Source organism: Anastrepha obliqua, chromosome 5 (assembly GCF_027943255.1).
Source record: "Anastrepha obliqua isolate idAnaObli1 chromosome 5, idAnaObli1_1.0, whole genome shotgun sequence".
Taxonomy (NCBI): domain Eukaryota; kingdom Metazoa; phylum Arthropoda; class Insecta; order Diptera; family Tephritidae; genus Anastrepha; species Anastrepha obliqua.
Window position 1 is genome coordinate 74,385,163 of NC_072896.1, and position 16,571 is coordinate 74,401,733.

At 32.9% G+C, this 16,571-nt stretch overlaps 1 protein-coding gene across 2 annotated transcripts in view; it reads right to left on the reverse strand.

The window, feature by feature from the left end:
* LOC129246990 (abhydrolase domain-containing protein 2) overlaps positions 1-14,810 on the reverse strand; it is a 36,795-nt gene extending 21,985 nt beyond the window's left edge. Inside the window, exons 1-2 of one of the 2 annotated variants that reach the window (XM_054885803.1) lie at positions 14,670-14,810; positions 13,614-13,927 (exon numbers count right to left, since the gene is read on the reverse strand). In XM_054885803.1, the coding sequence (XP_054741778.1) occupies positions 13,614-13,906 (293 nt within the window). In that variant the 5' untranslated portion in view covers positions 13,907-13,927; positions 14,670-14,810. Of the gene's footprint in view, positions 1-13,613; positions 13,928-14,057 lie in introns of both variants that reach the window. The other variant, XM_054885804.1, reaches the window with a different exon arrangement.
* Positions 14,811-16,571: the final 1,761 nt, after the last annotated feature.

The window sequence follows — 16,571 nt, forward strand, 5'->3', positions numbered from 1 at the left end:
CATGATTCTATACTTTGATTTTCCTTATGCATTTTCATCTTTCCTACCAACTCCTGCCTCAAAGCTCGCTGTAACTCTTATTGCGAATCTGATCGAATATCATAGCAAAGGCAAGCTATGTTATATGGACTATGAAATTGTATGCTAAAAATCTTCGTAAAAATTCTAATTAAAATCCGTGTAATTAGGATGAAGAGTTTGTGGAAATAATTTCGAATTTTGATATAGATTTTGAAAATTCGATTTATATGGTTTTTGTTATTGTTGAACATCAAAACCAATAGTAAAAATTGTTAATTGGCTATCGTTTTGTCGCGGGGTGAATATATAAAAATAAAAATTACAATTATATAAAAATATAAAATAAAAATTAGGTCAATTAAAGCATTTCTATCATTCCACGAGTGAAAATGGCCTCGTCACTATTAGCAAAAAGCTCATTTTCTCAAGCTAAAGTATGCTTGCTATCTATTTAATATTTTTGTTTTTTCTATTATTATTTCACCTTCCTTGTTTTTGCACAAATTTATTCGTGGCTGATCTGCCTTTGTTTGGCTTCTTATTGCCCTGTACATATTTCTAACATTTCCTTCACTGAAATCATTCTCGATACGCTGAACTTTCATTTGGATGTCCTGATTTTTCTTTTGTTTTATCCGTTGCGGCTTGCCTTTTTTTGTTATAAAGCAAGTAGGTTTTGCCTTGCTTGTCTGTTTAAATATTTTCTTCACGCTTCGTTTTTTTGTGTCAATAGTTGCTTTAAGCTGGGCACAGACGGAAAACAAATCCAAACAATCGGTTGAAGCTCATTGTGTGTTGCAACACGTGTGGATTTGTTGACAATTTCAGTTTCACGCTTATCGTCAATGAGTAAATGGAATGTATTTGTGTATGAAAAGAAGGGGTGAATACGAGTAGAAGAGGAAACAAATGCGATCAATGAGAAAAATCGTCAACTTCGCCATACACACGCAACCGATTGCAAGTTGACAAACACTTTTGTCAATTTTCCATCGGTTTGCGATAAGTTAAAAAAAAACTTTATTAATAAACAAAAGGATGTTAGAAAAGGTCACTCTGAGAAGATTTTAGTGTTAATGAAAATTTGTTGGTTCTTATAAAATTTAATATTTTGAAAATGTAAATTTAATTTTTTGCTCCTTTTAGGGTTATGCATGAATATTAAATGTCCCTCTCTCAACTCTACTTAACACTGAAAACCTTTTTACACATTTTAAAAAGCGTTTGAATTTACTGAATGCGAATTAAAACCATATTACACACCGTCTTCCGGTTCTCAATGCTTAGTAGGACATAGGGTATCAAGAGGTGTATCCAAAGTAAAAATAAGCAAAAAAATATCAAAAAATACTGAAGAAACCATAACGACTTTTTACAAAAAGAGTATCTTATCTTATTACATAAAATATAGCAAAAAAGTCGTTCTCTTAACAAAAAAACTCATAAATTAAATTGTACATAACAATAACACATTTATTTAAAAAACGCACATTTTAAAGACATTTTGCCACGCATACAAAATTCTTTAAGTAATTCAATAAAAATTTGGTATTTTATTTTCTTGAAATAGGCATTTTAGTGCGTTTTTATAACTAAAGCTAAGAAATACTGCAGTTGCGAAAGAGAGATTTGACTGCTGAAAGGAGAACAACACCAACAATAACCGCAATCGGGGGCAATGCGACCATGTGTTAAAAAAAATTAAAGCTAAATAAAACTGAGTGAATTATTGAACTAATTATTAAAAATGTATATTTTACAAAACTATAAACAGTACATTTTAATTAGAACTAGTCAGAAAAACTCCGAAACTAAATAACAAAAAAAGAAGCTAAATTACGAAGTTACGAAAATGGTAATCTAGTCATACTGGTGCCAAGACGACGTTACTCATTGTCAAATTCGCTAAGAGCAAAGTAACGGAACCACGATAGACGCCATCTCATTATTCATTACATCATTGGACTGCTAATGTTGTCATTTGTCAGCTCATGTGCAGACTTCAAAATTTCAAAAGAAATGAGAAAAATCGTCAACTTCGCCATACACACGCAACCGATTGCAAGTTGACGAACACTTTTGTCAATTTTCGATCGGTTTGCCAATTGCGCCACACACGCATCAATCTGTCCAAATGTCATCCGATTGTTTGGATTTGTTTTCCGTCTGTGCCCAGCTTTACACTCTGCATCAAACCACTCATTTGTGTTGCATCTTTGTGTGCGTATTTTCTCTTTAGCTGCTCCAATAACCACATTTGTTACATCAGCTCAAATGGCTGCTGCTGAGTCTTCCTTTGTTACGGTTAGTTTATTATTTATGATTCCTTGACACGCACGATGCTCTTCCTCATCCGCTGAGATTCGCTCGCTCATTTTATTTGATTTTTTTGCCTTATATTGAATATGGTGCTGAGAGTGCCTCTAAACGATCCGACGTTAATGACAGAGGTTGCGCGCCTTTTATCAATCAATACATGATCTAACTGGTTTGCGCCTCTCCTTCCGGCCATTTCCCACATTTGCTTATGAATTTTCTTGTGTGGAAGACCGCTGCTAAAACAAAAATTTATTAGACGTGTACCACCATCGTTCGATTCGTCGTCTTTGCTAATATCAGTGTCTTCCACCATTGCATTTAAATCTCCGAGTAAAATATGTATGCCTATCTCCGAGATTAAATTTGTATTTAGATGATTTTGACATCATATCTTCTAGTTTTACATAGAGTGTATTTTGCAAGATCGTCTGAGACATCGGTAGGCGCAAACGCAGCTACAATTGATGTTTTGAAATTTTCCTGTGAGTCTCATACGGCAGAGTCTTTCACTAATTGTTTCTCTAAGTTTTTAGTTAATGGAGATGCCAACACCTAGCTGTCCCCTGTTTGTTTGGGCCACTGAAGAAAATTTAATAGGCTTTCTTTCTTAATTCACCATATTCCGCAAACCGTATTTCTTTTAGAACTACTGAGTCACTATTGTATTTCATACACTTATCCGCTATTTCAGCCATCATGCCGACTTGTAGCATTGTTCGTATATTCTAAGTAGTAAAACGTAAATCACAATCCTTAATTCATTGCGTGGGTCGGTATCCTTTGATGGGAACAATTTTCCGAGGCTGTTATTGTGAATTCGCGACAATGAAAAAATCTCATCATACATACATCCATCAAAACTTTCTTCTTCGCTAATCCAAACTTAAATAAAATTCGATAGACTCTTCAATGCTACAACGACCAAAATGAAAACTAAAGTAGGCAGCTAAAAAAATGTGTGCTGTTAATGGACTCAACACAATGCAGTATCGACCTGTTCTAGTAAAATGGACGTTAAATACGAGGCATGCTCTGGTAGGCTAATATCAACAACCATGTAAGCACTTACTCGATTGCCCAGGAATTGAAGATTAGCTAGAATAAACTCAATCTTAATCACTTTACTCTCATACTCTTTTTACTTTAATTATGAAGAAATCGGATGCGCTTTGTTATTTGGGAATGTACTTAAAAATTAATGCTAAACAATAACTTCTGTAGCTCCGGTTGTGAGAAGCTGATAATTTTCAAATTAAACCCCAAATTAAATCAAAATCTGCAATTCTTTATATGTACGTAATAATGACACCGAGCAATATTAAATTTGTGTAGAAACTTAAACAGACGAATGAGTGGTACTCCATAATTAGGCGACGCAGGCGACATGTGAGTCGAATCCCAAAATAAATCATTTCGAGATAACAGAGCAAATAATAATATCAAAAAAACCAGCTTTATATTGTTGAGACCTAGGTATTAATAACGAAATAAATTTAGGCAACTTAGCAAACTTCTTGTGGTTTTACACAGTCCAATAACAAGAAAAATAATCAAAATACATGAATTAAAGCAATCACTAATAATCAGCTATAGGAAAAAAGTTCCATGCAGACGTTATACAAGATACTGTAGATATGGAGATATGTATTTTTCCACTAACACCTATGTACAGTGGCGAACACAATAATACCAGCGCCACTTATTGTAAATTTTGACTATTTTTTTATTTTATTTTTTATAAAAAATGTAAAACAAAGTTTCAAACATTGAAAAAATGTAGCAAATTTTCAAACTTTGTAGTAAGAATTTTTAGAAAAATTTATCAGGAAATAGTGTTCAAGTTTCAAGTGGCTCAAAACTCTCGTTGATTTTTGATATTTTTATTTTGTTTTCGACGATGTTTCACATTATATGGAAGAAGTTGCGTAAAACCGTCCACAAAAAAAAGGAAAAAAATCTGACCTAAAATTTGATATTTTGATTAAAAAAAATTGCATCTTTTCAAATTTTATGCAAAGTTTGAAACTTTAAATTATATGGTTTCTGTTGTGGTATGAACTTTGTTTTTATAAAAAAAAAAATCAAATAAGAAAAATAAAAATAAATAATCAAAACTATAAAATATGTGGCACTGCTCTTTTTGTGGCCGCCATTGTTTATCTTCACAAGCATTTAATAATATACAAAGCTTTGTAATAAATTTAAAATATTTGTTTAAACTCGTGTACTTATATAAATATTTACATACATATGTACATATGCTTGTTAATAATAGATATCATATCAGTTGTATGCCTTTCAACTCTTAATTCTTTACACTCGCAAGTTGTCCAACCACTAATAAAGAAATGTGCATTCATATTTACATATAAAAGTCCAAAGTACAAAACGCAAAGCTGGCAATCATCAGGGGAGAAAATATGTGATGAGTAAAAATAATGATTTTCAAATTCCAAAAATGTATTTAATTGCTTTAAGAAACTTAAACAAACAAAAATTAGTATTTTTATTTCGCAGAAACTAGTCGGTATGTAGCATTAGCACACATTTAGTTACATATGTATGTGTGCACAAGTAATAAAATTATTGTATATACACAGCTGGAGATCTTCTCTATAGACCGTTGCCAAAAGACAGTGACGTGAATGTGCTAAGGTTATTGAAGTCGAAAAAGTCTCAAATTTCAGATTATTCTATTTTTATGGACTCTGAGATTAATCTGAAATCTTTATAGAATACTGATAAGGAGGTCAACTAATATTTTTTACTGTTGTTTTGGGAGCAGCATAAACATTCCACATACATGTAAGCGAAATGCTGCTGGAGCGACAGCCCTTGGCCGGATATAAATCCTTACCAATAACATTTGACACAAACATTCCGACAAATACCGGAATTTAATGCTTCATGCTGCTCTTGGATTTCAATTGGTGCTATAAAAGATTTTATAATCGCAGAAATGTTTTTAAAAATGTTTCTAAAATTGTTAGCCTCTAGAACCGCACCTAGCGAATTAATGGCTGATATGCTACACTCGACTTCAGAGACCTTACACTGGCTCACCTACCTTTTGGATACTGTACCTCGGTCAACTCCTAATTATTCAGTGTATGGTTGTACCAGATCCGCGTGATTGAAAATACCCATTTTAAACTTACTCATTTAGAAGTAAGTCAGTCGAACCTGGACATGAAAACCCTGAGAGGAATGATGAAATAAAGTTTCCATCTGAAACAGTAAAAGTTTGGTGCGGTGTCTGGGCTGGTGGCGTCAATAGACCGGAGGCGATGTTTCACGTAATTCATATATTAAGAACGACATCATGGGATTCGGATTCTTCCTAACATAAGGATCATGTTTTCAATGTAGTGCAAACTTTTATTCAACCTTAACAGTTGATTCATGAGTTTGGTAAACTCTTTTTGTCGAACGTGTGATAGGTGATTTAGAGTCTTACAACCGAAATAGCGTCAATTGCTGTTGCCATACAAATCACTAAAGGAAGGGAATTTATTTACTGATACCACTACAAATAATTATGTACAAATATTTGAGTTTTGCTCCCAAGGGTCAAACTACAAGCAAAGAAAACCCAGCCGACTTGATGGTACGTCTGACGTTTTAAAAGATTTTTGGTGCAAGAGGGAAATCAATTTTTATGTCGAACGAGGCCCATTTAGACGCAAACAACAATGCAAGCCAAGAAAAATGTTCGAAGTTCTCTATGAGGCGGTGCTCCACACAGCTCGAGTGAAAGAGTGATGTGCAGTTTCATAAAGTTGTATTTTCGGGTCATGCGAGTACTTCTTTAAAGACAGCACTCGTCCGAGACTGGAGCAAAATTTTAATACTTCAATAGCTAATTGAAAATATTGGTTAAATTTGGTATAAACTATATTAAGAATGAAAATTGTGTAAAATCGGCTGTCATCGACTCTTTTATAGGTATTTCAAAAAGACGACGACGATAGCTGCCATAGAAGCGTTTTTGGAAACGAAAAGAATTTTTATAAAAAAAAAATACAAAAGCTTTAAACAGACACACTAATTACTTATTTAATTGTAATAATTTTTTATGAAAATATAATTGTAATAATTTTTTACGAAAATATATGTAGTTCACTCCCCATAAACCATATAAATCCAAGTTTCAAACTTTGTGCAAATCATAAAAATAAAAACTACCATAATTTCACACTTTTTAAAACACACTTCAAAACTAATAATTACTATCTCCCGTTGTGACGGGTTGGACATTTTCACTCGTTTCACTCGAAAGTAGATAATACAATCTGAGTGGTAAGTAATAACGATAGTATAGGTGTTTAGCGCGATAAGGGGTAACACCACTGTACACGCGTAAAATAAACACGATTTTTAAAGAATTTTGTTTGTATAGAAGGAAAGGGAAAACAATCACTCTGATTTGGGAAGTTATTACTTATATACTAAAATACAAAACTACAAAGTTTGATCGAAAAATTTTACAAAATGGCGGCATTGGATACATTTTTGTAATGTGGTTTCTCTTGACGGAGCTCCACGGCACGCAGCACAGAGGGTGCAAATTTTAATCTGGAACAAAGAAACATTTTTTTTCTTAATCTCGATAAGAATAGCTAGAGAAACACGTAGGGGATTTAAAAAATATTTATTTTTGTGGAATTAGCAAGCATTTGAAGGAAAAAACTCTATTTTGCACTAAAAAAACGGCACTTAAATAATTATAACAATCGTATAAATTAATCTATCGAAAATCCCCTACGCTCTTCTCTTAAGAAGGTTATTATACAGACGTAGTGAAAAACCTGATTAAAAATATTTAAAATTGTTTGAGTTATGCTGCGTGCCAATTTCAGAAAATGTGTTTTGAGAAAAACGCGTTTAAAGTTTGGAAATTTGGAGAAGTCGTTAGGTAGCAGTCACTAACGCTTGGTTAAAAGCTTAAAATATTTATGAAATAGACTTCGGTAACGTATAAAACTTTTTGTTCTGTATTTTAAAAGGTTCAAAGAATTTTTTAAGCTTATAAAAAAAAAAAAATTTTTTTGAAATTTCTAAGGCGTCACGGTAGTCTAGAGCTCGAAAATTTAGGATATTTTCAGGATTTTTTTTATTTTATTTTATTTAAATTCTTTTTCATACAAAAATGAAAAGAAAAAACTTAATTTAAAAAATTTTAAAAATGGTGCTGAAGTTAACCCTCCCGAAAAATTGAACCTGGACGGTGTTGTCGGTTTCGTCTCTTCTATTTATCTGAAATACAAAAACCAAGAAACATTTTAAGCAGTATGACTGTAGCTATGTCTTGTACTAGAATAAAAAAAAATTCACAAAATGCCGCGTTTTTGAATTTGACACTATAAAAATAGGTTTTTTTCCAGTTTTTTAATAAAAAAAATACGAAATAATTGAAATAATAATATGATTCTAGTACGGGTGATAGCCGTTGATGTTGTGAACAGCATATTAAAATTTCAGACGATTCGGTTGAACAGTTTTTTTTACAACACCAGGCCGAAAAAAAGCCGTTTCGAGATAAATGAGTTTCAAGTTTGAGGTACAGGAGCGCGCGGACCGCTCTCTACCGAGTTAATGGGCTGTAGAAGCTATAATATTGGAAATTTCGCCATGAAAATTTCTCCGTATATTCTTAAGATACTATACTTTCGAAATATCTAAAAAAAAAAAACTCGATTTTTTTTTAATTTCTAGACCACCGGGTCCCCTTAAGTAAATTAAGCGTGATATACGCATTGTAAACCAAATAGGATATCGAAATTGAAATGGTGTAACATTTGGGACACAAAACACCTTTAACTCTTGAGAATTCAAATCGAGGAGAACTTATGTGTCGATTTTAGTTCAGAAAGCTCAAATTTTCGCGTAAATTTGTACTCAAAGAAAATTTAGTGACACTCTTTTCTTTGATTTTATTTCTAAAATATGTAAGCGTTTGTGAGAGGCGGCCTAAATTTTAATTTTCTTCTAAATAGGATTCTCGAACAGGACAAAAAAGACCGGACCCGGGTGCCCAACCGAAGATTCTATAAAAAGTTTCCAACGGAGGATGAAATAAAAAACAAAATTCCTCATAGGTTAGGAGACACTTTACATGGAATCGTCTGCGTGCCGACTAAACCATGCAGTATTTTCTTTTTAAAAAGTAAAAAAATAAAAATTGTTTTAAATTAAAACAAAAATAAATTGTGTTCGATATGTTATTAGTTTAATCGAAAAATGAAATATATTGTAATATTTCCATCATCTAGGTTTAGCTCATCCTTTTTATCCAGCTTTTCAAGACCTTAGTGACGGTTTCTGGCTCGATATTCGCTTAATGGCCTGAATCGTTAATGAATTGATTGCATAATATCGATACTTCACCTCACAAAAAAAGTCTAACGGTGTCAAAGAGGTCAAATTGACATCGACGAGACGGCTGATAACACTATTATTTATTTATTTACAAAAATTGGCACGATTCAACCATGGGCTTGTCATTCTGCTGAAAGAAAGATCGTCCGAGTTCAAGTCCTCACTTCCCTGCTACCGAAAACCATTTATTATGCTTCTGTAGCGCTCGCCTATGACCGAAATGGCGTTTACAGCAGAATTTTCCAATTACAATAGGACAATGATGCCCTTTATTTGTGAGATGATATGTAAAGTCTAAATGCTTTGTGGATAAACCAGCTTCGATAGAGGCATTGGAAGTCCTCCAGCGAGTCATTTAAAATTGTGTTTAGGAAAGGCCGAATTATGGCGCCGTTGCGGGATTATCTTTAAATAATAAATGTCATGGGTTTAAAAATAATAAAGATTGCCCAATCAATTTGAATTTTTGTTGTTTTATTTCAATTTAAAATTCGATGCCTCTAAATTGATCGCCCTTTAGAAAACAGAACTGCTGTAGGATGCAAAGTGCAACTTCAAAATATATTTTATTACTATACTGTCGATAACTTATTGCACAATAAGTAAAATAATGAGTCATGGAAAAAAAACGCGATAAAGATAATATTGCAAAAGTAGTGAAAAATATGTCAGTGGGAATTATCAAACACAAAAAAAAAAAATTGCAAATGAGCATTTTTTCGAATTATATGTGGTTTAAAAATAATACACCCAAAAAAATCTTGTTTTGGTAAATTTCCATACTTAGTCAGTAGAAGTGGTAGTGGTGGTGGCAGTAGTAGTAGAGGAAGCAAACACTCAAATTTGCCACATGTACTTATACTACCTCAAATTTGCTATTTGTGGTTTTAAAAATTTTAGAATTTGTGGTTTTAAAAATTTTAGAATTTGTGGTTTTAAAAATAATACACCCAAAAAAATCTTGTTTTGGTAAATTTCGATACTCAGTCAGTAGAAGTGGTAGTGGTGGTGGCAGTAGTAGTAGTGGAAGCAAACACTCAAATTTGCCACATGTACTTATACTACCTCGTACCCAGACTAATTATTTCCTGCGTCGCAAATTCTAAACCAAACATGCCTTTTTTGTAACCCAACAACAAATTTGCTATCTACTGGAATTAAAGGGCTATAGGCTTATTGACATTCAAACGCTTTGTCTACAACAATCAACAATATATGCCAAGCAGGTGAGTAAGGCAAGTGAACACCTGAACTATAAAAAAATTTAGCACTTCCAAGCAAAATATTTATATGAATGCTTGTATGTTCACATGTGCATACATAAGTTCTCAAGTGTATATGAAATGGTGTGAACTGAGTGTGGCCGAATTACGCAATTTTTTGTTATTAAACAAAAATGTATCACCGTTTAGTTTAGATTAAGTGGCTCAAAATTATGCACATGATAATGAGTGTATGTATGTATATGTGTACACATACATATGAGCTAATGCATATTCAACGCAGAAAGCACATTTTTGCCGGCATTCGATTGCTATGGCATGCACAACTAAGTGTACACACACACACCCACCAATAAGAAGTGCTGCGAACAATAAATTTGTATTATAATGAGAACTAAGCACGAAACTGGAAATTTAGCAAAAAAAGTGAGCTTCGATTAAATGAATTTGTTTGTATTGCTAATTTAGGAAAATCTCAGACATAGCGGCGTTTGTGTCAACGACAAGTACAGACTGTAGTATAAAATGTTTCAGAGGAAAATAGAAAGCATTCCATATTCGAATGTAAATCACAGCAATGTAAGCAGTCTTTCAGATTGATAATGCCAATGAAAAGCTTCAGTGGATTTTTTAGCAGATGTCCAGAGCAAACAAACACCCACACGAGCAATAATTCAAGTTTAGAACTCATATGTTTAGTCATCGTTTGCGCAGAGCGGCTAAGTAACAAGTTTCCGGAGTAATTTGGTGATGAAATTCATCTGCGGATATGTAGGTGCATAGAAGCAGAGAAATACTTACATACATACATACATAGCTACATGCAAATAAAATTCATTCCGCTCAGTTATTAAAATTAAAGGTTCATACTAAAAAATAATTCAGCAAAACTTAAAAATAATTTTTTTTTCTTATAAACTGAAAAATACGAAAAAATAGAATTCATTGCTCATAAAAGTATTTTGCTTTGCCCTTTTAGTGATGAATAAATATGTATATGTATGTGCAGCTTTCAATATTTCACTTAGTAACCATTAATTTTGGAAATAACCTCTAAACGTCTTGGCATAGATTCTATCAACTTCCAACGAAATTCTCCAGGCATCTTAACCTATTGATCGAACAAACCAGCCTTAGTCAGTCTTTATTCCTCCTTTAGACACCTTTTTTAAAGCCTTCGGCTAGGCACCCGGGTCTAGCCTTTTTTCGTCCTTCTTAAAGGTTCTATCCATAAATCGATAGAAAGTTAAATTTTACGGAGCTGTCTGGAAGCTGAAGTCGTTAGCTATAATAGAAATATATAAAATTCACGTCCAAAATCGGAAAAACCAGTTTGGCCAGACACGGGTGCCCAACCGAGGGTTAATAGTAAACTCTACAACAACAAAAACTCTGTAATGGAATTTTGTGTTCCCGCACTTTATCGTCGAGATAGGCCCAAAAACGACGTGGAAGAAACAGTAGAACACTTCCTCTGAAAAAATCTAAAAATGTTATGCTTGCTTTTGTCACTAAAGATGACCGCTCTTCTAAATTCGAAACTTTTAGTTTTATAGGTGTTGGCGAATAAAAACTACTTTTCCTCAGAGTTTATTTTTATATTCCCAGCTTTTTCCGTGCTACACAATGATGGATATTATTATTCCGAAATATTCTGCCTTCAGGGAAAAAAATGATCACAAAACAACGATTTCTTTTTTTTTTTTAATTCTGATCCAAACGTTTGAAATTTTGATGAAAATGTTTCGAATTTTTTAAATTTGCTCGAAGCTTTGATATACCATAAGTATGTATATGATATTTATTGTAGAATAAAAAATTTATGAAAATTAAAAAAATTAGTCAAAACTGGTCAAAATATCGTGATTTCTTATTTGGTTCGTAAGTATATGCACGTACATACATACCTTCTGCTCAAATATGAACGAGACGTTATCAATAAAACGGTCCGCGGATGACATATGGCAAAAATAAATTTTTTGTTTTTTGGTAGGACTGTTATAAGCTTACATGGCAAATTTCAGCGTGATATGTCACATAGTTTGTTTTCTGTGCTACTGTAAACAAGTCAAGCTCGAGTGTGTTCTTCGAATTCTCTTTTATGACTCCAATTGTCTCAAAATGTTTTCCACGGAGCGGCAACTTGAGCTTGGGAAACAGGAAAAAGTCACATGGAGCCATATCAGGCGAATACGGTGCTTGCGGAACGATATAACAGTCCTACCAAAAAACAAAAAATTTATTTTTGCCATATGTCATATGCGGACCGTTTTATTGATAACGTCTCGTTCATATTTGAGCAGAAGTATATTCGACAAATTGCTTACATTCCCTCCCGACAGTCGGTTTTACGTTACCGGAACGACCTGGATTTACTATATATTCGGCCAAGGACTGTCACTCCAGCAGCACTCCCGTACATGTATGGGGAATGTTTTGCTGCTACAACAACAACAACAATAATAATAATAATTTGCATATACATATATTCATACATATAATTATATTCCTCTAACCATAGCAAATAATTTTTATTTTATGTACCTAGTTTTATTTGCACTAGACGCTCCTTTTATTTTCTAGCAGCCGCTCACTAATTAATTCCATATTAGCATACTTGCAATAGTTGATGAATCAAGGTGGTATGCAAGTTATTGATTTTGGACACTAAGAACTTCTAATAGTACAATGCTAAACAAGTAAGATATATAATTTTGATAGGGAAGTTGTGTGAAAGGATAAATACAAAAATAGTAGAGAGTGCAAGAACACACCACACACCACACACTATGATATTATTAGAAACACTGCATATGTGTGGGAGTAACACAAATATCTAAAGATGAACATATGTACATATGTACCTATACACATATGAATGTTACAAGTCAGGATTTTAGAACCTTATAACACATGGAACATATAAGGCACATACATACATACCAATATATGTATGTGAGCACATAAAACTTAGCAAGATAGTGGTAGTTACCCAGTACTCGTAGTCTATACGATCATTAGATTTTTCAGGAAACAGTAAAAACGAAAGCGTGTATAAACATTAATAAATCTAAGCTAAGCCAGGCTAAGCTAGGCTAATAATTTAAAATTTATTGAACTGTGTAATATACATACATATGTGTATGTAGCATGTAAATGTAAGGTATAGGTACATATAAGTGTTATCAAATCACAATCTTATGAAACAGCTGCAACTTCATACTAAATATTGATTTGCAATATTATATTGACAAATCCATTTGTCAATCGTTAAAAGCCTACAATCCACGCAATATTATTCATACGGATTACTTTACTATAATAAATCAAATGAATGAATCAGGGGCAGTTATAAGTTTTATTGAAAAAAAGGTTGCTCCTTAAAAGTCATTAGATGAGGTTGTATTTCGCCTATATCAATATTTATATTTTCTGCTGTTTGATAACAATTTTGCCGAAGTTTTTTTTTATTATTTAATTTTTTTTTATTTTTACTTTTTTTTTTGATAAATAATATGCAGGATAAATATTTTTTCCCCCAAATACAACTATAAGCCCTCCCCATATATTCAACTTTCTAAAGTAGTTAGCCGTTTTGTTCCAATTTTGTTATATTTTGTTATAAACATATTACCAAATAGTATTTTTATTAACGATCAATGTTCTACTTACGGTTCTCTAAGTACTGGCGCAATCTTGTAAATACAATCCAGGAACTGTTGATCCAAACACCAAACGCTTGGCTTTAGTGGCTGACTATTAACGTTTAGTATACGAAATAGGATGCACATTATGACCGCAATGGCGGTAAGAAATGCAGTCGACATTCTGGCTATGAATTTGACCAAATGCAGGTGATCGAATGAGAATAATGAGAAGTCGGTGAGGATCTGTATAAATTCGTTTTTTGATTTTAGGAGGTTATCAAGAAACAGATGAAATTGCAGCAACAATTTTGGCAGCATGCACGAAGGGATCGAACGAAACTTTAGTGCGAGTTAAGTAAAAAGAACAATTTTTTTTAAATAAAAGTATATTATAAAATATTTGGGAGATGAAATATATTAATAGAAGCACTTAAAAACAATCATTTAACAAATTAAAAAATATTCGAACCGCGGATTTATCACAAGAAATTTGCCCAAATTAAGGCATACGACAAATGTTGGTGTTTGTTTCGATTATGATAGTCTCACGATTCTACTTTAAAACAACGTTGTAAGTGTAAATGACCGACCACCGGCAGTTTTGTGCTCAAGTTTTAGTTCTTAAACTTTTCACTAATCTTGTCTTTCTGGACTATGGAGGCTCTTTATTCTGTTTCTATGATTTTTTTCACCCCCTCCGCTTCAGAAAGTGTTGTTCCACTTTTTCAAATGTTATCTATTTTGTTCACTATTTAATATTGGCACTTCGTATTTTGTGTCAATGACCACCATTTTCATTATTGTTGCATTCGCTTTCGAAATTTAATTAAGCTACTAATTTCCTTTCCATATTTTCTTTGTGGTGTTGGAAACCAATTTACAATTTTTTTCTTTGAAAAACGTCTTTTCATACGAATGGAAAATTTGGAAATACAATCACTTGTCTATTCTTATTCTCTTCGTTGTGTGCTTCCTACTTATTTTATCTTCGTTAGTTTATTGGCGTTTTTGTTTTGCTTTCAGAATATTCACTTTAAATTATTAGATAAAAAATAGTCATGGAAATGCTTGATGAACTCACAGTGAAATTTCGACCGGCCACGCAAATTTTGACTACTTTTACTTCTAATTTCCGCACGCCCAAATATTGTTTTAAATTATTTATATATATTTATTTTTCTCGAAAATTCACTCACAACCGAACCGTTTCACAATTCTCAAATTTCTATTGCAAAACTCTAATTCAACTCGAGAATAATACACCGTGAACTTCGCTAGACAGCGGTCGATTATCAGGGTTGCAATAGAATGTTTTCACTTACGTTGATTTAATTCTTGGCTTACGTTGATTTGTTTAACTAGAGCAGCTGATTATTTTTTTTTTTGCGATTTGTAGGCTTGAATGTAAAGGTATTTCAGTACTTGTTTTATATCCATTCTGATTGAAAATTTGGCATTACAAAAACCAAATTACAAAATCAAAATACTTTTAACTGTACATTTTACCCTAGTTTGTTTGTTAACAGTAATAGAAGGCCCGCTAGTGTAGGACATATCACTGGTCGTCTTCGTCTAGCTCATCTAAGGTAGGCCCAGGAAATATGCTGTTTTGACGGGTTGGGTCCAGATGGAGAGGGGTGTTTGATGAGTCGGTTTTAGAGGGCATGTGAAAAGGTGGTTAGAGTCGTGCGGGGTGCCTTCACATGCTGGACATATCGCACTTGTTACGTTAAAGCGTAACAACTCAAAATCTGAACATTTTCAGTAGAGACGAAAAACTGTTTCCGTAAATATTAATAATATAGGTATTACAAGGAAAAAAATATGTAATTGCACGAAAATATCATTAAAAACAATATAACGGTTGTTTCGTTCTTATTTGTTTAGTAGTTGCGCTAAAATAACAAATTTTTGAGTTCTTACGCTTTTCCTTTTCTTTTTGAGTTCTTACGCTTTAACGTAACAAGTGCGAAATGTTTGGTATGTCGGGGTCGATTCTGGAGTTAACGTAATTGTGCCAGTGTTACACGTGTCTCACGGGGAAGCTGGAGCTCTTCATCAGCATTAGTTGGTGGTTGGACTCCCATTACGGCATTCACAGGACGGGAGCTTAAGAAGGTGGTAACGTCAATGGAACCCTAGTCACTTCACCTTGCTTAAATTCGCGTTGGTTGTGGCATTATTTCCAAGATTTTAGGTTAGTGTTTAATTTAATTAATGTATTCACTTGGATACAGTTTAATTGTCATATGATGGCCATCATTATTTTATACGACGGCTTTAACATCCATTATCGACAAATGATTGGCCTGATGAATTTATGTCATCTTGGAGCATATATAGTCCACCAATTTAAATGTGAGCAACAAATTAGGAAAATTGCAATCAAGATTAATATTATATTACATGTCAAGTAAATTGGTTTATTTTGTTGAAAACAAAAACCTTATTAAAAAAACATTATTTATTAACACTTACAGCTTATTATGGCATAAAACTATCAAATTTGAATTTTATTTATTTCCTCATCCTGCACGTCAATATTCTTCAACGGATTTTCCAAATGATTGAGAAAAACTTTGAAATTTTTTGATTGTTTAAATCAACTGGCAATTTCTGGTATTCAAATTTCAAAATATTTCGTAAAAATACTTCCATCTCGAAAAATTTCAATCTGGTAAAACTATGCTTGATGTTTGCACCTGGAGAAATGCCAAAAATTTGCTTTGTGATATAAAAGTAGTAATTCTTAATTCGTTGATGTCATATAAAAATACAGAATCTAAATACAATATAAACACTAAAACTTGATTTCAAGTTTCACAGTTTTACGGTACCTTGATTTAGAATCTATGTATGTATGCATGTGCACGGCCTTTCCAAACGAATAGAAAATAAATTGGCCTGTAGTTATAAGGGATTCACAAATAAAAATTTATATCCGGCCAAGGACTTTCAATCCAGCTGCATTCCCCGTACAGGA